A 27,618-nucleotide genomic window follows, 5' to 3' on the forward strand; every position below is an offset into this window, starting at 1 on the left:
CTTTTTAATATGGAATAATCCCCTGCCTTTTTTACTTCCTTTTTTTTTCCTCCCTGACATCGATATTTTTGAGTCCAGTTCTTTGCAGAATATTTCTCCCAATTTGGATGTCAGCTTGTTTGCTCTAGATTCAAAGTAAGCATTTTTGATAACTGATGCATTCTTCCTAGGATAGAATAGCAAGAGATAAGACATGATGCCCCATTGATCCTGTCTTTGGTGGTGTTGAGTTACTTGGTTAAGGTGGTCAGACCTTTTCCCTGTTAAGGGTACCTTTTCCTCTGGTATCCTAAATAAGTAATCTCTGAGTTTACATTTTGAAAATGAGACCTTTACCCTACCAGCTATTAAAACAGTGATGATTGAGTCCCTTTGAAGTTTTTATTCCAAATAATTGTAAGTTCTTTAGGTTTTGTGAAGTCATTTATTTTCTTTCTCTCTTTTTTTTGTTTAAGATAATTCAGTTTGGTGATACATGCAGATTGTTATGAATTATATTGCATGATTTTATAATTAAAAAGAAAGTATTTACATTCCCTCTTTACCATTTCTTGGGGAAGGTATTTTTAAATCTTTTTTTGTTTTATAAATAATGTACAGTATAGCCTTTTCGATTTTATAAATTGTTTCTTTCATTGGATATTTAGACAACAACCATTCATAAAACCCAGCTTTGTTTAACTTAATGATTCTAGCTTCAGATTTTTCCCAGAAATATAACATTACAGTGAAAACCCTAATTCCCAGATTATCAATTATCCTAAACTTTAGGGATTTAGCATTTGTGTGCATATTTTCTACTTTATTGCATATTACAGATTCATAAATACACATTATTTGTAAGGTTTAATTCTGTATTTTAGTTTTTTTTTTTCACCCAACAACTTTGCTTTTCTCTGCTATATATCGTTGTATTGTAGAAATAGTCATAAACTATTACTTTTCTATTGATAATCATAAGGATTGTTTTCATATTCTGTTACATTACTGGCAATAGGTCTTTCTAGGTACAAGTGAAAAATCTTCTGTCACATATTCTTTCAGAAGTGAAATTTATGAGTTTTCCCCTCATAATTACTCATACCAATTTATACTTAATTGCAACAGTGTCTAAGTTTCCATTCTTGTATATTGTGTTTAAATATACTATGTTTAAATTTTTAACTTTTTGGAATATCTAATAGATTTGAAGTTATCTCATTCCTGCTTTGATTTGTATTTTATTACTGCCTTTATTACTTTTGAAATTATCTGTTGACTTATTATTTTGGTAGATAAAGCGTAGCTTGCATATGTCTCAAGTCTCATTCCCCAATTTCCTAATATAGTGACATCATTACAGTGTTATGATGGTTGGTAAATAGTTTGGTAGAACTAAACATTGTACCATGATTACATTTTCATTGTTCTCTTGGAGTTGTTAATTATGTTATTCTTTTGTTAATAGTTTCTATAAATTTATTAGAAATTTAGAATTCCCCATCATTTCTACTTTGCACCTGCCTTTTTTCTTCAATTGTTAAAATATATCAAGTAATTTTAATTTCCCTTCTTTTCTAAAGGCCTTTCTGCCAGACCCCTCTATTTTTGTTTTTGGTTTTTGGGGGGTTTTTTGGTACTGGCTATGGAACCCAGGTGTGCTCTATTACTGAGCTACATCCCTAGCCCTTTTTATTTTTTATTTTGAGATAGGGTCTCGCTACGTTGCCAAGGCTGTCCTCACATTCATGATCCTCCTGCCTCAGCCTTCTGAATAGCTGTGAGTACAGGTGCATGCCACCATGTCTGGGATATCTGTTCATATTTAAAAGTTATGAATTAAAAGAATGTTGTGTGCATAAGATCGGTTTAAAAAATGAGGCTTTTCCCAAACATGGGGTAATTTAGCAAGCAGTCAGAGGATTTGAATGTTGCTATGTGGAGGTCTTTTCTTTGGGGCTGTTTGGTTTCTCTAGAAAACTTTCCCATGCCTTCAAATTGACTGCTTATATAGGGTTGGGGGTGAAGTGCTGGGTTCAGCCATTTCTTTACAAATACCTTTACATTCTTCCCTTTAATCCACTCTACCTCATCCAGTTCTTCTGTCTTATCTGGTACTCAATACCCCAAGCCTGTTCTGTTCATTCTTTAGACATTAACACATTAACTGAACTACTTGGCTCTGATTATTTAATTCATATTCATAAAGTCAGGCAAGCCCCTTTTTAAAATTTAGCCTCATTGTTCATTTTTACTCCCATTTAGATTCATTTGTTTTTCTAGAATGGATTAGTATAATTCTTTGTCCTTAGTATCTGCCTCTGTAGACATGAAGATATAGACTTCCTTATTGTGCTAAATGAGTTACCACCCAGCCATTTTTTTTTTTTTAATGAAGTCTGGACAGCTGCTCTTTGCCCATCTATTAGAACTTGTGGGTTTCTTCTATCTTTTATATTCCTTGACTATCATTTTAATATTTCCTCTGAAGGAAGATGTGAAAAATGTACATATCCTTTCACTTTAACAGGCAGTTAAAGTTACAAATAACTATTTTTTTAAACCTTCTGGGTTATGCTTTAATATTTAGAAGTAATGTTAGGACATTTTGTTAACTTTCAATATATAATAATGTCCCATCCTTCACTTAACCGTTCCCCTTAGAATTTTGGATTTTTTTTTTTAAATGAGACAATACTGGGAATTGAACCCATATCTTGCCATGTTGTAGCATGCATGTCTACCACTGAGCTGTATGTACCTGCAGCCCGTGGGATATCTTCAGTCATTCTACAGAAAAAATTTTTTTTTTTACTCAGTTAAAATATCACTGTATTTAGTAATTTATGTCCAAGTTACTTTGTAAATCATATTAAGCTTTTTTCTATATCATTATATATAAAATACAGGGGGTTTTGTTTGTTTTTGTGGTGCTGGTGTTCAGACCCAGTGCCTCCCAAGTGGTATACAAATGCTGTACCACTGAGCTAAATGCTCAGCCCTGTAATACATAGTTTAATTTATAATGTATTTGAAGTACACGTAACCATATTAGGCACTTGAATTTTTATATATATATATATATATTTTTGTAAGATAATTTATGGTATAAGTCTCTAGTATATTAAAAGATAGTGAAGGGAATTTTGTTAAGAAGTATCAATGAAGAATTTATATTTGTCTTAAAATGATTTGTTTTGCATTTTATACAAATTTGTGAAGATTGAGAGAATTTCAGCAGACTTATTTTCTGGTATGATCTTATTTATGTTTTTGCTTTTTCCCCCCCTAGTGAGAGTATAATTGTTCTTTTGCATTAAACTTAATTTTTCTTTTTCTTTTAAAGAAATGTGGTTTGGTTTTGAGCTGGAAGAGAGTACAAGGTGCTTCTGGAAAACTTCAAGGTAAGTCATGTTTTCCTTATTTTTTGATTGTTTTTACCTATTTAAATAAATCACTTTACATGTTTTATTTTCATTGTCTTTTTCATACTAGAATAGTTTCAAATGCAGTTGAAGATAATTACTGAGAGTTGAGATTAATGGGTGGAAAAGTGGGACAGCAAGGAGTTAAAAGAGGAAATAATTAAAATTACTCTGGCTTGTTTCTATATTTTATCACTTTTTTGGAAACATTACTCAGACATATTAGTTTTTTATACATAAGAGGAATATTTCTGTAGCCAGGCCTGTTTGTGCACACCTTTAATCCCATTGGCATGGGAGGCTGGAAGGGATGGGAGGATCAGGAGTTCAAAGTCAGCCTCAAAAGTGGTGATGGCAAGGCACTAAGCAACTCAGTGAGACCCTGTCTCTAAATAAGACAGGTGGTATATATTTTGTATAGGACTGGGGATGTGGCTCAGGGGTTGAATTCTCCAGAGTTCAGTCCCTGGTATCCTCATTTAAAAAAAAAAAAGTTTTTTCTGTGAAAGCAGCATGGTATAATTAAGATGGAAAAATTGCATCTTAGGAATGAGAATAGAAAAGATGTGACCTGTTGTTTTTGAAAACAAAATGTGCTTTTTATATTTGTCTGTGGAAACAGCTAGTGGATAATTTTCTTCTTCTTCTTTTTGTTTTATAATTATTTTATTTTTATGTGGTGCTGAGGATCGAGCCCAGTGCCTCACATGTGCTAGGTGAGCATGCTACTGCTTGAGCCACAACCCCACCCCTAATTTTCTTATTCTGATGCTGCAGATGCAACCTAGGGCCCTCACCACTGCTAGGCAAGCATTCTACCACTGTGCCACACATTCAGCTCTGAAAATATATCTTCTAAACACTTTGATATGGAAAAATTCATATGTACATAACATTAGAATAGTGGGATAAATTCCCATTTACTCATCATCCATTGTTAATGTATTGTATTTTGTCAGTACCCTGCACAATTGATTTTCTTTGTATTATTTATTTTATTACTTTTGGTACCAGGGATTGAACACAGGAATGTTCAGCAACTGAGCCATTCTCATCTGTTTTATCTGTTTTTTTTTTTTTTTTTTTTTTTTTTTGGGACACCAGATCTCATTAAATTCCTGAGGATGACCTTGAACTTGTAAACCTTTTGCCTCAACCTTCCTAATCACAGGAATTATAGGCATGAACTATTGTACCCAGCTGATTCTCTCTCTCTCTCTCTCTCTCTCTCAATCCAGTACCCCGCGCATGCCAGGGGAGCGCACCATCGCTTGAGCTACATCCCCAGCCCTCTCTCTCTTTTTTTTAATACTTTTATTTTATTGTTTTATTTTTTTGTACTGGGGATTCAACTCAGGAGCACTTAACTACTGAGCCACATTCCCAGCCCTATTTTATATTTTATTTAGAGATAGGTCTCACTGAATTGTTAAGTGCCTCACCAGTGCTGAGGCTGACTTTGAATTAGAGATCCTCCTGTCTCAGGTTTCCAAGCCGCTGGGATTACAGGCGTGTGCCATTGTGCATAACCAATATCTTTATTTACTTATTTTTCTGTGGTTCTGAGGATAAAGATAATATTTGAACATAAGGATGGAAGAATATTTAATGTTACTATGTTTAGTATGGATTCGTTGTAGTTATTATTAAGTTAAAGTTTAAGTTGGCTTAAGTTATCTCTGTACATTGGATCTCCAGTGATTTTGTTTTGACCCTCATTATCTTTGTAGCTTCCTTATTATCTGATGTGACCTGATATTCACAGCAGATTATTCTGATAGATTTTCTGGTCCAGGCTTGGAATCATATATTTATTTCTTTTTTTTTTTAATTTTTAGTTTTTTGGGTTATAGATGGACACAATATCTTTATTTACTTTTGTGTGGTGCTGAGGATTGAACTCAGGGCCTCACACCTTCAAGGCAAGCATTCTACCACTCAGCCCCAGCCTCAGCCCTGGAATTGCAATTTCTTTAAGGAGCTTTTAATGAAAAATTATTTTGAAAATCACAATGTTGAGTAACTCATTATACCTGGTTTGGTTTTTGCTTTTAGGTGTTTTTCGGTGTATATTCATTTAAATTCTGGAATGAGAAAATATTTATTTTCTGTCTTCTGATGTTTGTCACACGTTGAGAATCTGGAGTTTCAAGAACAGTGGAGGCAATATTTATCACTAACTTGTTTTTGTCTTACCTCACATTTTATATATAACAGTTCAGACTAAAATGATACCAGTATTATCATCAACATTGTGAATTTTGCAAATTACTCTTTTTTTGGCCAGGCTTTTTGTCCTTAGGTTATATCACACTAAAAATGTATGGTTAACTCTGCTGGTTTAATATCGTTAAGAATAGTTCCTCCTTGTGCCATTATGGCATTATTTGTATACATATTTAGAATAATTTGTTTTTAACTTTGGGTTCCCTGGGTTGTTTTAACATCTTTATTTTATTTAAAGACATTAATAGTGTTATTGCCTAGTTATAGAAGGAAATAGATAAATTAAAACATAACTTACATAAAAGGTCAATAATTTTTATAATTTTATCCTCTCAGAATTGAAAGTGCTTTGCTTAGGTCCAACCAGTTTGTTATTGCTTATTTGTTGCTCTTAGGTTGTCTGGATAGAATGATTAGTGAAGTAATCAATAATCAGTTTAATCATGAAATTCACTGACATTGCTAATTTTTTTTAAGAGAGAGAATTTTTTTAATATTTATTTTTTTAGTTTTCGGTGGACACATCTTTATTTTTTTATTTTTACGTGGTGCTAAGAATCGAACTCAGCGCCCTGTGCATGCTAGGCGAGCACACTACCGCTTGAGCCACATCCCCAGCCCAGACATAGCTAAATTTTTTTTATCAGAGTGTCCAATAAGTACCAGTTTGCTTAATTTGAGTTTTTCTTTTCTCCTTTTTTTCCCCTCCTCTTCTTTTTTCTGTTGGTTTTTGATGTTGCTAAAACCAAAATGATTATGAAAGGGCAATGAAGGACAGAGTATTCATCCTTATATTGGTACATTTGCCTAATCATTTTGATTCTTCATCAATTTTTGTCTTTTATTGATGTATCATTAACTCTTTATACCTAGCTTTTGGATTCTGTGAGTATAAGGAGCCAGAATCTACTCTCCGAGCACTTAGATTATTACATGATCTGCAGATTGGAGAGAAGAAGTTACTTGTTAAAGTTGATGCAAAGACAAAAGCACAACTGGACGAATGGAAAGCAAAGAAGAAAGCTTCTAATGGGGTATGTTTTCTATAGTGTAAACATTTATATGTCAGATGCTCTTTCACTGTGAATACTTCCTATTATAGATGAATCTAAAATGGGGATTCACAAGATTGTTGTTATTGTATTGTGTGTGCTTAGGGCTTAAATGCAAGAAGATATTTTATAGTTTGTAGTTATTATATGTCTTTTATCTACCCACAGTGGGTGCATGACTGTTGATTTGCTTATTCCAGGTTGGGATGAAGGTAGTAAGGGAGGCTGGACAAGTTTAACTTGCCAGAGAAAACACTGGTACAGACTATTCCTAACAGAGATAATTCATTAAGGCAGCTTTGTAAGTAAGTACAAAATATATTTCCGCCTACACAATTATTATTAGTTGCCCTCTACTTTAGAAGTACACAGATTCTAAAATGAATGAAAATAAGTAACTACCTAGTTGGGTTTCTTTATTCAGGTAATCATAAATAAAAGAAATTTTTGGATGATGTTGTATGTATTATTACCTCCCCTTCTAAAGCAAAGCATATCTTAAACCTGAATATATTACGTGTTTATTCCTCCCTAGTTCCTTTTTGAAACATTAGGTTGAACAGATCTTTAAGCAGATCTTTTATTTATTTATTTATTTATTTTTTTAGTTGTAATTGGACAAAATACCTTTATTTTATTTATTTTTATGTGGTGCTGAGGATCAAATGAAGGGCTTTGCGTGTGCTAGGCGAACGCTCTAATGCTAAGCCACGACCCCAGCAGAAGATCTATTACTATCTTCCTCTCAACAAATAAAATGAAATAGGAGCTGGGCATGGTTGTACACAACTTTAATTCCAGCAACTTGGGAAGCTGAGAGGAGGATCGAGAGTTCTAAGCCAGCCTCAACAAAAATAAGATGCTAAGCTATTCAGTGAAATCCTTTCTCTTTCATTTTGTATTTACAAAATAGGGGTGGAGACGGTTGTGGTTATGGCTCAGAGGTAGTGTGCTTGCCTAGCATGTGTGAGGCACTGGGTTCTATCCTCAGCACCACATTAAGTAAAATAAATACATTGTGTCCACCTATGATTAAAAAATGAATATTTAGAGAAAAAATAGGTTTTGGGATGTGGCTCAGCTTTAAGTGCCCCCAGGCTTAGTTCTCGTTTCACTGCCGCCCCCCAAAATAAAACCTTAAGTAGCCCTTTGATTTCACTTTCTCATTACATTTTAAGATAGAAATTTCTTTCTTGTTTTCTCTCCATTTTTTTTTAAGTTGTTAATGGACCTTTCCATTTTAAAAACATTTTACCTTTTTTTTTTAAGTTGCTGATGGGCCTTCATTCATTCATTCATTCATTCATTTATTTATTTATATATGGTGCTGAGAATTGAATCTAGTGTGTAACACACATACCAGGCAAGTACTCTACCACTGAGCTACTACCTTATATGTTCTTTCCACTGAGCTACTACCTTATATATTCTTTTACTTAAAAAAAAAAGAAAAGAAATTGAAGCAAATTATAAAACATAAATTAAAAATCAACCATTTCCTTCAGTGTAAGTAATTGTTGAAACATGCAAAAAAAAGTATCAGATTACATGTAGAAGGAAACCAGTTCACACCTTAGCAGATTTGTCAACCCATGACTGTCAAAGCTAGGAGGTCCTGGAACAGTATATACCAATCTCTGAAAGAAAATTGTGTCAACCAAGAATCTTAAAAAAACCTTCCATGATCAACACAAGTTAAAAGAATTTACAGCTAGGAAGCCTGCACTACAGAACACTCTCAGCAAAATATTTCATGAGAAGTAAATGGAAATAAAAAATGATGAAAATCAGCAAAAGGAGGAAAAACCAATCAAAGGAGACAACAAAATCAAATTTAAAACCAAAAACCAAAACGACAGGAATACAAATCATATCAATAATAACCCTGAATGTTAATGGCATACACCTATCAATCGAAAGATATAGACTGGCAGATGGGACATAAAAAAAATAGACCCAGCAATATGCTATCTTCAAGAAACTCCTAGGCAAAAAGATCCAGACTGAAGGTGAAAGGATGAAAAGAACATATCACATGCGTGGACTACACAAATAATCAAAGTGGACTTCAAAGTTAGAAATAAAAAAGGGGCCTTTCGTACTGCTTAAGGGAATCATACATCAAGAAGACATACCAATCGTAAATATTTATGCCCCAAACAGTGGAGCATCTATGTACATCAAACAAAGCCTTCTCAATTTCAAGAATCAAATAGACAACATACTAATAGTAGGTGACTTTTAACACACTTTTCACCACTGGATAGATCTTCCAAAGAAAAACTAAACAAAGAGTCATCACAACACCAGACCTTGAAGTATACTACCGAATTACAGTCACAAAATCATCATGATATTGACCTCAAAATAGACATGTAGACCAATGGTACAAAATAGAAGATACAGAGACAGTTTCTTCATGCTAGCCAAAGGCGCCAAAAACATACATTGGAAAAAAAAAAAGCCTCTTTAACAAATGGTGCTGGAAAAACTGGAAATCCACATGTACCAAAAAGAAAATAAACCCCTATGTCTCACCCTGCAGAAAACTCAAAAGTCAAGGCAGTAGATCACACATCTTGTGCCTAATAGAAGAAAAGGTAGACCCAAGTTTTCATCATGTTTGCTTAGGAACTAATTTCCCTTAACACAACCCTTAAAGCACAAGAAATAAAATAAAAAAAAACAATAAATGGGATGGATTCAAAGTAAAAAGCTGCTTCTCTGAAAAGGAAACAGTGAATAACATGAAGAGAGAGCCTGCAGAATGGGAAGAAAATCTACCATACGCACACTAAAGAACTCAGAAAATTAACACCAAAAAAAAAAAAAACCCAATCAATTATCGGGCTAAGGAACTAAAGATATCATTCACAGAGAATGTATACATTGGTCAATGAAAAAATGTTAAGCATCTTTAGCAATTAGAGAAATGTAAGTCAAAGCTAAGATTTTATCTCACTCCAGTCAGAATGCTAAAAAGGATAGGTGATACAGTTCAGTGGTGTTTACCATATTTAGTATTCTGTACCCCTCCAAAATAACTGCAAAAGAACGATTTTCTTAGATAACTTTGAATTAAAACAGATGTTGTTTATGGATTTTATTTTTCCAAACATTAATTGTATACTTTTGAATGTAGATTGCATATTGCCCCATTATTTTTTGCTCAAACATAAGTTTATTCAATAACTTAGCATGTAAGAAGTTGAGGGCTGGGGATGTGGCTCAAGCAGTAGCGCGCTCGCCTGGCATGCGTGCGGCCTGGGTTCAATCCTCAGTACCACATACAAACAAAGATGTTGTGTCCGCAGAAAAGTAAAAAATAAATGTTAAAATTCTCTCTGTCTGTCTCTCTCTCTCTCCTCTCTTTAAAAAAAAAAAAGAAAAAAGTTGAACGATCTTATGTAATATAAATTTTTTTTCAAATAACCTTAGGAAATATAACTGTATAGTGGAGTACTTACTATATATTTGCCACAAGTTTAAAGAGAAAATATGAGTGGATGCTTATTCTTTGTCCTTAATTATTGATTATTTGAAGGGATTTAGATAGTAGTCACTTACATAATGATAGGGAACCTTGTGTTACTGGATTCAGGCTGTTTAGTCAGACTTCGGGGCATAAGAGAGAAAATCACTAGTAGTTCTCACTGTATATATTTAACCCAGGCCCTTGCACATGTTAGTGATATACCATTCCATTGAGTTGCATCCCTAGCCTCATTCTATAGTTTCCATTTTTTTTTTTTTTTTTGGTGCTAGGGATTGAGCCCAGGGCCTTGTGCGTGTGAGGCATGCACTCTACCAACTGAACTGTATCCCCAGCCCCCAGCCTAGTTCTGTAGTTCTCGTTGACTGAAAATAAATATGAGTTTGGAAGAGCAAGATATTTTTTCTGACCTGGAATTTTAAGGGGATTTATGTACTTATGTAAGATGTCTTGTCATTATAGATTGAAAATTTTTGTTTAGATTTGTTGTAGGTGCAATGTCTTCCTCCATTCCATGTTATTTATTTATGAATGTGTATGTTCGACTGAGGTTCAGAGGCACTTTATCACTGAACTACTTCCCCATCTCCTATTAACGCAGGATCTTACTGCATTACCCAAACTGTTACCATCCTTGGCATCCTTCTGCCTCAGCCTCCCAAGTTGTTGGGATTACAGTTACATGCCCCTATGACTCACTTTTCTTTCAATTTCTTATTGGCATTTAGTAAAGGTAATTTAAGCTACCCATGCTTTTCTGTTTAGTCCATGTCCTTGTGCTTTCTGGATATCCAACAATAAAAGCATAGGAGTAGGTATATCTACTTAACATTCAGAATTTGTGGTGGTTAACTACACATTCAAGAATGAGTTCTGGCAATATTTTGAGAGAGCCAAGTGTATTACCTTCTAGTAGAGGAGAGATGCTCTAGAATATCTTCACATCTTTGCCTAGAAATTAGTTGGGTTAACATTTTTCAGATCTGTGCATTTCCCTAAGTTTGCAAAGATGTTCTTATTTCAGGCAATAAAAGTCAGTGTCAAAAGAGTTAGACTTGGCCAGGGGTGGTGGTGAACGCCTGTAATCCCAGCTACTCAGGTGGCTGAGGCAGGAAGATCACGAGTTCAAAGCCTGTCTCGGGAAAAGCGAGGTGCTAAGCAACTCATTGAGACCTTGTCTTTGAATAAAACATAAAATAAGGCTGGGGATGTGGCTCAGTGGCTGAGTGCCCTTGAGTTTATTCCCCAGTACCCTGCCTCCGCGGTGGAAAAAAAATAAGACTTGAAGAGCTATTTGATACTTCCCATTCCTTTTAAAAATGTTGAAAAGGTGGTTCATGTAAACATTCTAGATAATCAGTTAATCTGTATCTACTGTTAAACTATTCACTTGTTTGCACTCCAGTCTTTTTGTTTTTTATTAAAAAAAATTTTTTAAGTTGTGGTTGACACAATATCTTTATTTATTTATTTATTTTTTATATGGTTCTGAGGATGGAACACAGGGCCTCGCACGTGCTAGGCGAGCACTCTACCACTGATTCACAATCCCAGCCCATTTATTTTATTTTTTGGTTCTGGAGATTGAACTCTGGGACACTTTAGTATTGAGCTACATCCTCAAAACCCCTGGTCTTTTATTTTTGTTCAGTCATTTGTTTGTTTGTTTGTTTATTTTGGTACTTAGGATTGAACCTAAAGGCATTTCATGTATCTCCACGTTTTTTAAAATTTTGAGATGGGATCTGGGCCTTGATTAATTGCTGAGGTTGCCCTTGCATTTGGCGATCCTTCTGCCTCAGTGTCCTGAGTCGCTTGGATTATGAAGTCTTACATTTTTACTTTGAGACATTGTCTAAGTTGCTGAGCTTGGCCACAGATTTATAATCCTTCAGTCTCTATCTCCAGAGTCTCCTCAATTACAGGCATGTGCCACATTCCCAATTTATTTTTACTCAGTATGCTTTTCTAATTGGTGGAATAGAAGACGGAAGTGGAAGTCAGGAAATCATTTATGATTTAGATTGTACAATTAGAGCTGTAGGTTAAACTTGCCAGTCTCTGTAACCAAAAATAGCTTCACCTTTTTATAGAAGTGTTAATTTATTTTTGTTTTTTTCACATTAATATCAGTTTAGACATTAGGGTAATAATCTGTCCTACATGTGTTGATTGAGGGATGATTAGCCATTTTAGTGTTGAATAATTTAGTGTATTCGAAATGGCTGTTTTGTAATTTGGGTGAAATAGCCAAATGTTTGAATTTTGTTTTTTAACATTGGGGTAATACTCAATGTAGGGACTAAATATTTTTGTATGAACAGGCCTTTTGATTTATAATGGCACTTTTATTCCTGTATTTAGAAAGGTGTGGACTACTCAAACCAGAATATAGAGAATATGCCAACAATATATGTGTTGCTTTCCTTTTTTTGTTGTTAAATACAATTGTGTTTTTTTATTTTATTTTTTAGTTGTAGTTGGACACAATATTTTTATGTGGTTCTGAGAATCTAATCCGTTGCCTCACAGGTGCGAGGCGGGCACAGTACCACTGAGCTACAGCTTCAGTCCTGGATTGTTTTATAATTTACTGTATTTTGAGAATTTAGGTCTGAAAAGATAACAAGCTTTTATTAGAAATGGCCATGTGTGGGCTGGGGATGTGGCTCAAGCGGTAGCGCGCTCACCTGGCATGCGTGCGGGCCCGGGTTCGACCCTCAGCACCACATACCAACAAAGATGTTGTGTCCGCGGAGAACTAGAAAATAAATATTAAAAATTCTCTCTCTCTCTCTCCTCTTTCACTCTCTCTTAAAAAAAATAATTTGAAAAGCTATATTAAAAAAAAAGAAAAAGAAATGGCCATGTGTGTCTCAAGATAGAAGGTTTTAGTTCCAGTTCATTACTTTCACATAAAACCACTGGAGAAACAGGGCAAGATGTGTTTTTAGTGATAGGTATGTAAGTTGAAGACCTTATTTAAAATAAACACATTACCACTATTTCAGTTTACTTAATTGTTGGTAAATTATAATCGTTTTATTTGTAGTCATATGTAAAGCATCTTCATCAAAGATGCCAAGTTGAAAGTGGCCTATATAAGAAGATTGGATGTAGGAGCTGGGCATGTAGCTTAAGTTGGTTTGAATGCTTGCCTTGCACGCATAAGGCCCCTGCAGCACACACACACACACACACACACACACACACACACGCACACAAAAAGATTGGATGTAGAGGCAGGTTTGAGAAAGGAAGAAACTTACTGAGGGTGTGCACTTTTATTAAACCACATGATACGTTATATTGAACTTGTCTGTGTCATAACCTAATTCTTACCTATAATGGTAGATAAGTAAGGGTAAAATTATCTTTAACTTTATTCAGGCTTACTGTATTTTTCACATAATATGATCTGAATGATAATTTGACCAATTGATAAATAAATGCTCATGGAATATCTATTTGCAACAGCTATAAGAATTCTGGCAGTGGCGTTTTTTGTTGGTACGTTATATTGTTAAATAATTACAAGGTGGGAAACTGGCCTTCAGTAGAGTTGCAAGTATTGTGATGAAGAGCCAGGTATGCGTGCAAAAGAGAATGGTTCTGTTATGTATGTGAAAGATTGCATGGTATATGGTGACCAAGTAAATTGATAAATCATAAGGATATGTTTTAATTATGAGAAAATTTGTTTACATATGTTCTTTTATGTTTGCCTTTGCCGATTTTTAAAAATTTTATCCTGTCACGTTTTGAGTAGAGAGAGGAGTAATTGGAAATTATTGAAAGTTTTAAGGTCAGCCTGTATATTGAAGTTTTAGTGGATTAGGTCCTTAACCAGAGAACTTAAGATATACCAAGAATAGTAGTATACTAGAAGACTAATTTTTCCCCCACAGAAACAGAGTTAACAATCAGACTTTTTGTTTTAAATAGCTATGAATAGAATCTAACAAATAATCAGTTTATTACTTATGTGAAACATTACATGAATTGTTAATTTTTAGATGCACCTGAAAGTCATGTGGAAGACTTTAGTTTTTAAACTTGATTTTTTAGTGTATATAGTTACTATAGGTGGCATTTCCTGCTTTACAAAAATTATAGTGGAACATGAGGAAGAAGCCATCATTTTAATTTATAGTTTCATGTGTGCATTTTGGTGTATATTGTTATTCATTGTTTTTGTTTAACTTTTCTTGTTTTTTCTTATTTGACATTGTAGCTATTAGTAAAACCAACTTTGTTTAATAGAACTGTGGAGATGTTTTGAAGAAATCATACTTGTTAATCCTTAGTATGATTATCATTTTTTGTTTCATGTGAATTTTTTTTATTTCTCAAGAACGCCAGGCCTGAAACTGTCACTAATGATGATGAAGAAGCCTTAGATGAAGAAACCAAGAGAAGAGATCAGATGATTAAAGGGGCCATTGAAGTTTTAATACGTGAATATTCCAGTGAGCTAAATGCCCCATCACAGGAGTCTGATTCTCACCCAAGGAAGAAGAAGAAGGAAAAGAAGGAGGACGTATGTGTCCAGACAGCTTGTAGTCATTTCTACAATTTATTTTTTTATAATATCACTTGTTATACTTTGTGTTTTTTAAAAATATTTTTTAGTTGTAGATGGATACAACATCTTTATTATTTTTATGTGGATGCTGAGAATGTGAGGCAAGCGCTCTACCACTGAGCTACAACCCTTGCCCCTTATACTTTGTATTTTAAATTGTGAGAGCAAATTAAATAACAATTTCCAAGTTAAAAGAGATTATGAGGCTTGCTCCTACTAATTTATTTTGAGTAAACTTGGAGAAATTATGGACAGTGTTTTTTAAAAATACTGGAAGTATTTTATATGTGTTGTTTGTATATACCACGAAAAGTAACATAAAAGGTATGTACTATGATCAGTTGTCAAGGGGTGTTGACAGTTCATATTATTTTGGATTTCAGTGCTTTCTTTGGCCATCTTTTTTTTTTTTTTCTTCAATATTGTGGATTAAACTCAGGGTCACTTTGCCACTGAGCAATTATTTGCAGGCCATTTTATTTTTATTTACCAGGGATTGAACCCAGAGGTACTCAATCACTGAGCAACATCCCTAGTCCCCCTTTTAAATTTTATTTAGAAAGAGGGTCTCTAAATAGCCTCTTTATTTAGAGATAGGGCCTCTACATGGCTTTTAAATAGTCTGTCTAAATAGCCTCCCAAGTTGCTGGAATTACATGCATAAGCCACTGTGCCTGACCTTTTTCTTCTTTGCCAGACATGTTTTTATTACTCAGAATCTTCTTCGTTTGTTCATTAAAACCTGTCCAATTTGCGTAGTACATTTTGTTGGGAATGATAATTATAGGATAGTTGAAGTCTATAGAATTTTTTTTTTTTTAATATTTATTTATTTTTTTTTAGTTCTCAGCGGACACAACATCTTTGTTGGTATGTGGTGCTGAGGATCGAACCCGGGCCGCACGCATGCCAGGCGAGCGCGCTACCGCTTGAGCCACATCCCCAGCCCAAGTCTATAGAATTTTTTCTTCTTTGCTGATTAATGGGAAAGGAGAAGTTTATTTTAGGCCATATTTGCTATGGGTTTGAGGACAGAATCATCTCAAAAGGCAGGATTTATAGTAAATTTTTATTGTCTGAGTGTTTCCTGTATTGTAATGTTTCTTATACCTTACCGGAAACCAGAGAATGAGTTTCTGCTACTATAATACCTGTCTTTTGTTTTTTTGTTTTTTTTCCTGCTATACTCTGGATAGAATCCAGGAGTACATTACCACTAATACATCCCCATTTATTTTCATTTTTTATTTTTTTAGACAGAGTCTTATTATAGTCTGCCCTTGAACTTGAGATCCTCCTGATTTATCCTCCCAAGCAGCTGAGATTACACATGTAGAGCACCATATCCAACTTATAAACCCCTTCTTGTTCAATAGTTTGTGGATTTTGGAAGACGAGGTGGTAGGTGCTAGGGAATGAAATTGTTTTTACTCTGAAGTAAAATGAAATGAAGAAAATATCCAAGTACTATATTATTCATAGTCTAAATGTATTGGGCATTCAGTTGCCCAAGTGGTGTGAACATTATTTTTTAAAAATCTTTGTGGATTTTTTCGCAGATTTTCCGCAGATTTCCAGTGGCCCCACTGATCCCTTATCCACTCATCACCAAGGTTTGTTTAAATCTTATGCTTGACAATACTTGTGTTTACTGCTAATTGCCTGATTTGATTTCTGTCAGATTTCATTATTTAAAATGTTAGATTTGTTAGTATAGGTATTTTTGTTTATTTATATTTTGTTAAGACTTGTACAATATGTCTAACCTTTAAGTCTTTCTATTGATGTGGGTTTTTCTTTATTCATTACCTCCTGTTCCCCTTGTTTTTTAGGAGGATATAAATGCCATAGAAATGGAAGAAGACAAAAGAGACCTGATATCGAGAGAGATCAGCAAATTCAGAGACACACACAAGGTAGTATTCTTGTTTTTTCACTTGATTTCAATCTAGACTTTTTACAGAATCCAAAGCAAACAGACAAGAAAATCAACCTTACATTAGAATATATTTTTAAATGTTTTTTTGTAGGTTTAATTGATACTTAGGTAAAAACAAAGAAAAACAAGACTAGTATCATATTAAAGTGGTCCTTGACATACTGTGCTTAGTTTTTTCAGTTACTGACTACTCTATAGTCATTTCACTTTAATATGAATAAAAGTTAATTTTTAGATTTCAACATAAACATCAAGGTCAGATTTAAATTAGTTTCAAGGGGACATTAGGATACCATACATATAGTGTAGTATATTTCTGGGGACAGTGTAACTTAATTTTAGGAAAACCTTTTCTTTAGAGCTGAGATTAAAATTTAAGATTTATATTTGTTTAGATTTTAGTTGAGTGGGGGAGATTTTTAAAAGTAAGTCAGTGGTTACCAGACTTACCAAATTTTAGATGCATGGAAGAACTGTAAATTCCCATAAAGCTAATCTATTCATTGACCCCCACCATTATGATAGAGATCATATGGTGACTAATGCAAGATGAAACTCTCAGCTTGGAAAGTAACAAGGAATAGGATGTAAGTATGAGCTTCTGTTTTTTATTATATTTATGGATGCCCCCTCAGAAAAATATGCAAAGGGGTAACTGGCTTGGAAATGGGTATTTGTGTCTAGTAAATCCCACTCACGAGTTTTGCCTATTTAAAGCTTCTCTCAATGACAGTGCATCTGGGAGTGTTCGCTGGTGTTAAAGGTGATGCTTATGGATGGTGAAATGCAAAACTGCATGAAATGTATTTTGAAGGTAGAGATAATAGGATGTTACTGGTTATTGTTCATAGTCTGAGAGATCTTTAACTCAGTGAAATGTTAAGTGTTCATTGTGTCTCTGTTCAATTTGATTTTTTGTTTTCTCATTGCTTTCCATATCCTATGTTGACAATGAATGCCAGTGAATCAGTGTTGCTGAACACTTAATGTCCAGAGGCCCAGCCATAGCCCACCTACACAGTGCTTTTTCAGGAATCTAATGTGTCTGAAAGCACACGTGCAATTCTCCCAAAATCTGAGTCAAATGGTGATCTGTTGGAGTTCATTTTATAGGAATACTTTTGTTTAGTTTCAATACTCAAATTTAGGGCTGAGTAAGCTTAAAAATGGTATATAGTTGTGTGTGTGGTTTACCCCCTCCTTTTTGTTTTTATTTATTTGTCAAACCTTGTTGTGCTATTAGTAAATTATGAGGAAACCATGTTTGAAAAAAATTCAAAAGATAATTGCTTCATAATTTAAGAACCTTCAGGCATTTCATTGCCTTACTATTATTTTAATGGGCTGAATGTTTTGAATTTCCAAAATGCTTTAAATATTAAAAAAATCAAAACGAAAATAGTTCTCATTGGGTGGTGTGATTAAAGAGGGTATTTGAAATTCTAGTAACAAGAAATGAGCTCAGTGAACCTTTGCATGTTTTGATATGAGTTTATTAAATAACCACGGACTGTCAGGGTATCAGCGTGGCAGGGGGCGTCCATTTACAGCACGGATGAGTCTGAAGAGAGAATAAGGTAAGATTTTTGATTTTTAAAAATCTATCCTTTCCTTTTTTCTTTTACTATCTTACATTTTTTAGACACGTCCCATTTCTTCTTTCTCCAGTCTCTCAAAATATACATATATATGCTATATATATATATGTCTAAATATATCTCCTTGTGTGCACATACATACACACATATATAGCATATATAAATAAGTAACTTTTAAGAAAAACATTTAGTATTGAGTAGAACCTCATTTTCATTTATATAGAACCAAATTTTTGAAATGAGTTGAAACATTATGTAATAGAATAAATAACATAGTGAATGAGCAAGAGTACAGAATTGAGGAATTGTACAGTAGAAATTAATATTGGAACAAGCTAAAACAAGCTAAAAAAATCTGTAAGTATCTACAATCTCAGAAATAATTTTCTTATAAGTGTATGACATTGAGGTAAGTTTTAAGTAGTCTAGCCTCATTTTATAAGTTTCTATCTTTCATTAGAAGTGTTTCAGAAGTGAGATTTTTGACCCCTTAATAGTTTTCAGTTTCTGTTTTCTACCATTTCTTATCTCTTCCCTTTGTAGTTTCAATGTATTCAGTACTGGCTCTGCCTGCACTCTGCTTTGATTTAGACGGGCATGGTAGCTGAATATATTGATGTCTCATACATTAGCTTTTCTTTCATAATCCTCTATCAGTTCTCTGATCCATGAGAAGAGGAAAAAGAGTATCTCACAGGTAAGACTGCTTTTAAAGTTGTTTTAAATGCTTTACATGACTGAGAAAAGAAAAATGGACATTTTATTGTTGCAGTTTAAATTTCATTTTGGTGAAACTAAACATGGAACCAAAGGGATAAATGTGTTTTGGTTTTGTTTTGTTTTACCTGTTTGGTTTTTCTTTTTCTTTTCTTCTGAGTTTATATAGAAACCTTGTGGTACACGGGTTATATTTCAGGGTACAAACTTGGTCTGACTTTGTTATTTGGTTTATTTGTGAACGATGTACTTGCTCTTCCTCCCAGAAACATAGCTTGTAGGCAAGGTTAATCCAGTGTTGGCGATCCATGTCCTAGCACAACATCTGTAAGTTAATACACAATCATTCCTTCCAGGATGGATTTATCATTGTAAATATATTTTTATTGTCTTACAGGCATAATGGCATAAATATATTGCTTTTACATGTATTAACTGAAAATATTACAATAATGTACATTTTTGCTTGAAGTGAGTGATTTTCAAAGTTTTTGTATTTGGTGGGCTGTCCATCTTGTAATGGTGGGAGTAAATATTTCCATAGATAAGAAGGCAGATCTTGGCTGAATTTAGGTCATGTTTCTTTTGGCGGGTGGGCAAAGAAGAGGGCAGAATACTGGTTACATAACAGTGACTTCACTCTTTTCTGCCTTCTCTTTAAAGTCCTCAACCCTTAACCTTTAAGTAATGGAAAAATCTTTTTTTTTATGATTAGTATTACTGATTTACAGAGATTCATAATGGGCAGAATTCAGTTTTAGTCAAGTGATTGTATTTCTAGAAATTATGAAGAACCACCACATTCCTCATTGTCATTTTAGTATTAATCATTGAGTGGACAGCCACACTTGACACAATCTCCCAGCATCCAAGATTGGAGATTCCTGGTCTGTGTAGAGTATATGGTTTTGCACGAAAAAGTAGTCTTGTGATTGTTTCAGTTTAATTTGTCAAGTAAAACCACAGATATTTAATATTAAAGTACCAGTGGTTTGATGTTTTGTTCCTAATAATGGGCATTGCGCCGGGAAAAACCTGAATACTGAAGCTGCAGAGTTAACTCTAAAAGTACTTTTATTGGTTTCTAGAAACTGGAAGAAGAGAAAGGCAAAAAGGAAAAAGAAAGACAGGAAATTGAGAAAGAACGGAGAGAAAGAGAGAGGGAGCGTGAAAGGGAACGAGAAAGGCGAGAACGGGAACGAGAAAGGGAAAGAGAACGTGAACGAGAAAAGGAGAAAGAACGGGAGCGGGAACGAGAACGGGATAGGGACCGTGACCGGACAAAGGAGCGAGATCGTGATCGGGATCGAGAGAGAGATCGGGACCGGGATCGGGAAAGGAGCTCAGATCGTAATAAAGATCGGAGTCGATCAAGGTAAGTCTTTATAGAACTAATTATGATTGGTGGATTTGGTTGAACTAAGATTAGTCCTTCCTGTTACCATTTGCATTTATGAATTGAGAGAACTTTCCTAGCTAGGAAACATTCCTGGCTTTCTACACAGATGGATAACATTGGTGAAATTAATAATTTCAGCTGTGTAGTTAACTTCTCCATGAAGCCTGTTTTTAGGACCTCTAGAATGTACAAGCTATTTACTATTTTCTGAGCAGACATAAGTAGTTATCTTTTCTGCGGGCAGTTTTTCTAGGAGGCCTTTCATCGAAGTCCTGTATATTGAAAAGTATGCTGTAGCATTACTCCATTTAGCCCTGGTATGTGTGTTTATTTGTATCCCCTAAGACTGCTACAGCTTACCTTTTGGCTCCTAGTAATTTCACCTTTGTGGACTGGTTGTTTTTCATTTAAAATTGTGTTGTAATTTGATTTCATTTGAAAAGTCATCTCATTCTTTACAGGAATTAGGGCAGAAGTGAACAAATGAAGCAAGGAGATAATAGGAGGAGGGAAGAAAAGTCACATTCTTTTTCACCCTAGTTTTGAAATACACATTACTTTCGAAGTTTTTTTACTTGATTGTAGATGGAAGGAGGTACACTTTGGTAGTTTCAATATGGGCTCACAGTCTGTACTTTACATTAAATTCCCTCTTTTCCTTCCTTCTTAGCTGTTATGGAGAATTTGACTTGAAAAATCAAAGTATTGTTTTACAAACTTTTATGGCAGATATGTATATATCACTGGCATCATTCTAAATATTTTATGTTATTTTTGTCATTTAGGACTTTATGGTTGACATTTTTAAATGCTTATATGTCAATATTTATACTTTTTGCCCAGGCAATGTGGCAAAATTCTCTTCGTGTTTGTCGGTACCATATTACTTGAGCACTAGTTAGGTAAATTGATTGTTAATATGTTCATTGTGTTTTCTTTGGGATTGAACAATGTCTTTTTTTTCCCTATTATATACTATATTATATGATGTAATATGTATATAATATGTAATATCTCTTTAATTTTTAAATCTTTTTAAATCTCGGTTTTATATATTTGTTTTCTGACAAATAAAGAAGCATTAATTTTCACTGTAGACTGCATTTCACAAATTGGGGCTGCAATTTGTCATTCTTTGCTCTGCCCCTTTTCCTTTGCTTTCCTGGTTTTTTTAAACTTTTTTTTTTCTATACCACATTTTTCACCCTCAGCGCCTAGTAGTGTCTTTCCAAAGAGTATAGAGAAGTTTAAAATTCTGAGAAAAACAAATGATAAATTCTGGATTGAGAATTTGTATGTTGGTATATATAATATATATGTTGTTCTTGGTCCTTAAAAGAAAAGTTAAATTAGTCCCACAGAGTTTTAAAAAATCTTTCCTTTATATAGAGAAAAGAGCAGAGATCGTGAAAGGGAACGAGAACGGGAAAGAGAGAGAGAGCGAGAACGGGAGAGAGAGCGGGAACGGGAGCGCGAGAGAGAGCGAGAAAGAGAACGGGAGCGGGAAAGAGAGAAAGACAAAAAACGAGACCGAGAAGAGGATGAGGAAGATGCATATGAAAGAAGAAAACTTGAAAGAAAACTCAGAGAGAAAGAAGCTGCTTATCAAGAGGTAAATTAAGGAAATGCTTTCATTAGCGTGCAAACGTGTATGTGTGTGTTTGATATTCGGGTTCAGACCTCATGCATGCTGAGCAAGTGTTAACACCACTGAGCTATATCTCTAGCACTGTTTGAATTTTATTTTGAGACAGGTTCTTGCCCATGCTAGGCTTGAACTTGTAAGTATCCTGCCTTAGGTTCCTGATTATCTGGGATTATACATGTGCATTTTCATGCGCGCCCATACACACACACACACACACACACACACACACCCTTTAATATCATTTGTGCAAGTTTCATACATTTTTACAAATAACTTTTTGTGCTTCTATTTTTTTTAAGTATATATTTTTTAGTTGTATTTTATTTTTATGTCGTGCTGATATTCGAACCAGCACGTGCTAGGTGAGTGACGTACTGTTGAGCCACAACCCCAGCCCCTGTTTTTGTATATGAGGCAAGCAGTTTACCAGCTGAGCTATATTCCCTGTCTCTGTGTTATATTTTGTATGTTAGTTATTGTGGAATCCTTAGTATAAATTTTTAAGGCTTGAAAATTTCTTTTTTAGCGTCTTAAGAATTGGGAAATCAGAGAACGGAAGAAAACCCGGGAATATGAGAAGGAGGCTGAAAGAGAAGAAGAAAGAAGAAGAGAAATGGTAAGTAAGATTCCAGGTTAAAAATAAGTGATTTTGATCTTACAGTTGTAGCTCAGTAGTAGGGCGCTTGACGAGCATGTATGAGACACTGGGTTTGATTGTTGGTACCACATAAAAATAAATAAGTAATAGAATAAAGTTATAAGAAATACAAGAACATTTTTAAATAAATTGTTTTTAGGTAAAAACCAGATTGATTCTTACTGTTAACTAGAAGTAACTTTATAATCATATTAACTTCATAGTTCTTAGATAATTTTTGTGTATTTCAAGCCATCTTGACACATTTTCAGTATGCAGATCTTTTGTTTTTAAGTTTTTGCTGCCCATAAAATTATATAAGCATAATATTTAAATAAATTTATCATAATGTATAAACAGTGTTTCTAGAACATGTTTTGGTGAAGAATCCACAAAATTGAGTTGGCATAGTTGGCTAAAGCAAATAATTTGAAAAGACTTGTTTTAATAAATCAAAAGTAATGTTTTTCTGTATAACATGTTGTTCCTTTGCTCAACCATATTATTCTTTAACAACAACATGAACTTAAAATGAATTTTGCCATTTGTATTTACACTATTCCTAAGCTAATAGTAAAGCAATTGGCATAGTTATTAAGTAAGCTGATGAAGAGATTATTTTATCATAGTATTTGCTTTAGTGGTATGTTCCATGTGTTCTGTCTTTGGCAGAATATGGAATTTTCTTTATCTCCAGTTTGGAGATTATTCATCCAAAACTTCCCTGGAGTTAGGAATCTTCTCCAAATAGCTTTTGACCATGAAACATAGAGGGATTTTTTGTAAGTAACCTGAAGGGTGCATGCAGCAAGTACATAGATATTATGGCTTTTCCAGATGTTAGATCCAGTATTAGACATATTCATTTAAATTTTTAAAAATTAGATTAAAGATTATAAAAATTATAAAAGGCAGGCTGGGGTTGTACCTTAGGGGTACAGCACTTGCCTAGCATTGTTAAGTACTGGGTGCTATCCTCATAACCACATAAATGTAAATAAGTAAAAAAAGTATTGTGCGAACCGCAACTAAAAATATTTTTTAAAAAAAATTAAAAGGCTGGAAATCTACAATCATGGTAGTGTGTGTGTTTCTGGGTTCAATCCCTATTACTGCAACAAAAGGCTTTAAAACTCCTGTTTTAGAATTTCTTTTTCATTCTTAAGATTAGAAACTAGGAAGAGAATAATATATGAGAGAGAATTAATTATGGGAAGAAATGCAATCAACAGCATTGTAATGATTCTTTTAATTCTTGTAATGATTCTTATCCTTACATGGTAATCTGAAGCTTTTCTATAGACAAAACATTGTATGTGAATTAGTTGTATTTATGAGTTAAGAAAATCCAGTTACATAAGCAGTTACTTGCTCATGTTCTTGTTTCACCCCCATCATCTTATGAGTAGTAAGCTGTGTTTATATTTCAGTGTTAACCTGATGGGCCTTCCTGTGTACCCATACCTCAATAATTAAAGACATATGTAAACACTGTCAGTTACTGTTGCCAGCATACTAACTCCTTTAATTCATTTGACAAATTTGAGTGTGTTCCACTGTGTATCTTAAGTACTGGGCATATAAGAATTACTAATTATCCTAATTTTGAAATGAGTATCCCTATTGAATAAAGCAATTATTGTAAGGGGCATGTTTTGGGTGTGTGTAAGATGCCTTCACAATATTTTAGAAGCACAGGAAGAATACTATTTTCTGCTTTCAGGGAGGGCTTTTCATGTTTATTGTTATATTGTGGAAATTTGCACTAGATGAAATGTGTCAAAAACCATTGTGTGCTTTGTATATAGACAGGAGTTTTTTATTTAATAGTTACTATATATAATAGATAAATGGAGATAAAATAATTAGGTATGATTGTTATATTTGTTAAACTGGAAATTCCAAAAAATAAGTGATTTCATGTAGTGTCGCGGTTGGTTCTATCAGCTTAATGTTAGGTAGACAAGTGGGAAATTTTTTTGAGTGTAGTCTGATTTATTTTGAAAAAATTGTTCTTTATAGATATACATGACTGTAGAATGCATTTTGACATACATACATGGAGTATAACTTATTGTAATTAGGATTTCAGTCTTGTGGTTGAACATGATGTGGAGTTACAGTGCTTATGTATTAATATACAGGGTGGGAAATGTTTTTTTTTAAGTTAGGTAGGTATTTCCTTTATATTGGTGCATGAATATAAATCAAAATTTTTATCTTGATTTCATTAGAAACAGCATCATCTATGGATAAAATAAAATTTAAAGTATTTTTTGATTAATAAATTTAATACCTTCTATTTCCTAGTGTGCCCAGATTTCATTGGTGAATAATTATTGTAAAACTGATAATTATATTCACACAGAAGATATTATTTGTAACATACTGTTTTTTTCAGAGATTAAATCCTAAAGCTATTGTTTTATAGATAAAAGAAGTGTGATTTACACTTAATACATGAAGTATATAAGAACTCTAAAATTGAAGTAATTTGAATAAGAAAAAAGTGTATTCCCAAGAAAGGACAAGTGGATTATATGAATGACTCTTTTATGTTACTTTTGTATACTTTGTTCTTCATTTCCGAAAAGGCTAAAGAGGCTAAACGACTAAAAGAATTCTTAGAAGACTATGATGATGATAGAGATGATCCCAAATATTACAGGTAAGGAAGCTTTGCTTTATGAACTTATACTTCAGGTTATTTTGTTGTTGTTGATGATGGTGTTGTTTTTGTGGTGCTGAGGACTGAACCCAACCATGCTAGATGAGTGCTATACCACTGAGCCACTTCCTTGGCTTAGTTTTGTATTGCCTTGTGTACCTGAAAGTGCAGGTTTCCTAAGTGTAGGAAGAAAGCTTGAAATGATTTGTGGGACCTGGAGGGAATAGGAGAATCAGGAGTAAGGTATTAGGAAAATATAAATAATTCAGTGTTATCGTTTGGATTGGGGAAACATATAATAGTATACCAAATTGTTATATAACAAATAGTATACCAATTGTTATATAACAAACCCTTACGGGTATTTAATGTTTTCTAGAAAGTTTTGTTTTCGAGGAATTCAAGAGTGGTATATGTCAAACTTCTCTCCCAGTTTTCTACTTAATCCGTATAGTGATTCATTACTATGAAGTGAAAATTTTAATTTATTCCTGTTTTTGATTGCCTAGTCACATCCCCAGCCCTATTTTGTATTTTATTGATAGAGTCTCACTGAGTTGCTTAGTGCCTCGCTTTTGCTGAGGCTGACTTTGAATTCTTGATCCTCTTTCCTCAGCCTCCCAAAATGTTAGGGTTATCGGCGTGTTCCCAGTGTTCTCTGGTATTTCTATTCTTTCCTTTTAACACTTATGGCATGATGGTAAGATATTTTTTGGTACCTCTCAATCAAACTACATGTTCCTTGAGGTAGTGGACACTATCTTGCTAAAATTTTATTATCTCTACTGTGTGTCAGATAGGATGCAGGCATAATAATGGGATTGAATATATTAATACACTATAGGCAAAATATTTAAACACTGAATTCAGTAACTTAAACTGAAGGATTGCCAATGATTTGACTTTGTAAAAAAATGCTGCAAAGTAGGGAAAATTATTGAGTTCTAGAATCATAAAATAGTAATGCATAATTATACATTCTGAAACATAATGGATTATTACATAGGAGCAACTTCTCCTTTTTAAAACTTTTAGTTGGTGAATTTTAAAATTTTATTTATTTATTGGATTGTTATGTGGTATTGAAAAACGAACCCAGTGCCTCTCAAAATCCAAGCATGTGAGCTACCACTGAGCCACAGTCTCACCCCAGGAACCTCTCCTTTCTATGGATTCTGCATTACTTCATTCTGGAATGTTTCTATAAGGAAAAGAATGAATTGAGGATACAACCTTTTTTTTTTTTTAATTGATTAAGTACTGAGGCCTTGTATATAATCTTCAATTAAATTACATCCCCCAGTCCTGTAACTATTTTTAGTGGTATTATTAATGCTGCTTATTAATTTTTCAATATTTTTGCATTGAGAAAATCCCAGCAAGGTTGGCATTTGAGGAAATTCAAGTTATTTACTGTGGGGGTTCACTGTGGCATGGGCATGTAATGAAAGCTCCATTACCTCTGAAAGCTACCTTTTTACTTGTTTTAGATACTTAAAGTGACTTTCAGAATTTAAAATGGTAATTAATGACAAGACAATGTTAATTTTTGATACATTAACGTGTAGAGATTCATTGTCAATATCCTAATGAGATAGGACATAATTAAGACAATTTTAATCCTTAGCATAAAATTTTTATTATTGAACAGAGATGCTGTTAGATATATCTCTGGTGTAATAGTCAATGACCTAAGTGTTAAATGAGAACTATTACTTTTTTCAGGGGGAGTGCTCTTCAGAAAAGGTTGCGTGATAGAGAAAAGGAAATGGAAGCAGATGAACGAGATCGGAAGAGAGAAAAGGAAGAGCTGGAGGAAATTAGGCAACGCCTTTTAGCAGAAGGGCACCCAGATCCAGATGCAGAGCTTCAGAGGGTGAGAGATACTACAATATCTTTAATGATATTGCTTTATGTTTAAAAGCTGTATTTTTTGAAAATATTTTTTTAGTTGTAGACGGACATGATATCAAGTAAAGATATTTATTTATTTTTATGTGGTTTTCAGGATCGAACCCAGTGCCTCACGCATGCGAGGCAAGTGCTCTGCCACTGAGCTACAATCCCAGCCCAAGAGCTGTATTTTTGTTTAAGCAGAATACATGTGAGGCTGGGGTTGTGGTTCACTGGTTAGAGCATTTGCCTATCACAGCGAAGCACTGGGATCGATCTTCTGCACATCTAAATAAAATAAATATGTATAAAAAAGGAATACATGTTAATGCTTCATGGAATTTACTGTTTTGCACTGT

At 33.9% G+C, this 27,618-nt stretch overlaps 1 protein-coding gene across 4 annotated transcripts in view; it reads left to right on the forward strand.

Annotated features, from left to right (window-relative positions):
* RBM25 (RNA binding motif protein 25) overlaps nucleotides 1–27,618 on the forward strand; it is a 59,124-nt gene that overhangs the window by 20,103 nt on the left and 11,403 nt on the right. For all 4 annotated transcript variants that reach the window (XM_081289335.1, XM_081289336.1, XM_081289338.1 and 1 more), the window contains 10 exons: nucleotides 3,326–3,383; nucleotides 6,504–6,664; nucleotides 14,530–14,715; nucleotides 16,320–16,373; nucleotides 16,593–16,676; nucleotides 20,103–20,389; nucleotides 21,803–22,025; nucleotides 22,588–22,677; nucleotides 25,293–25,366; nucleotides 27,092–27,242. In XM_081289335.1, the coding sequence (XP_081145461.1) occupies nucleotides 3,326–3,383; nucleotides 6,504–6,664; nucleotides 14,530–14,715; nucleotides 16,320–16,373; nucleotides 16,593–16,676; nucleotides 20,103–20,389; nucleotides 21,803–22,025; nucleotides 22,588–22,677; nucleotides 25,293–25,366; nucleotides 27,092–27,242 (1,368 nt within the window). The remainder of the gene's footprint in view (nucleotides 1–3,325; nucleotides 3,384–6,503; nucleotides 6,665–14,529; nucleotides 14,716–16,319; nucleotides 16,374–16,592; nucleotides 16,677–20,102; nucleotides 20,390–21,802; nucleotides 22,026–22,587; nucleotides 22,678–25,292; nucleotides 25,367–27,091; nucleotides 27,243–27,618) is intronic.

This window comes from Spermophilus citellus (genome assembly GCF_964194105.1).
Source record: "Spermophilus citellus genome assembly, chromosome: 4".
Lineage (NCBI taxonomy): Eukaryota > Metazoa > Chordata > Mammalia > Rodentia > Sciuridae > Spermophilus > Spermophilus citellus.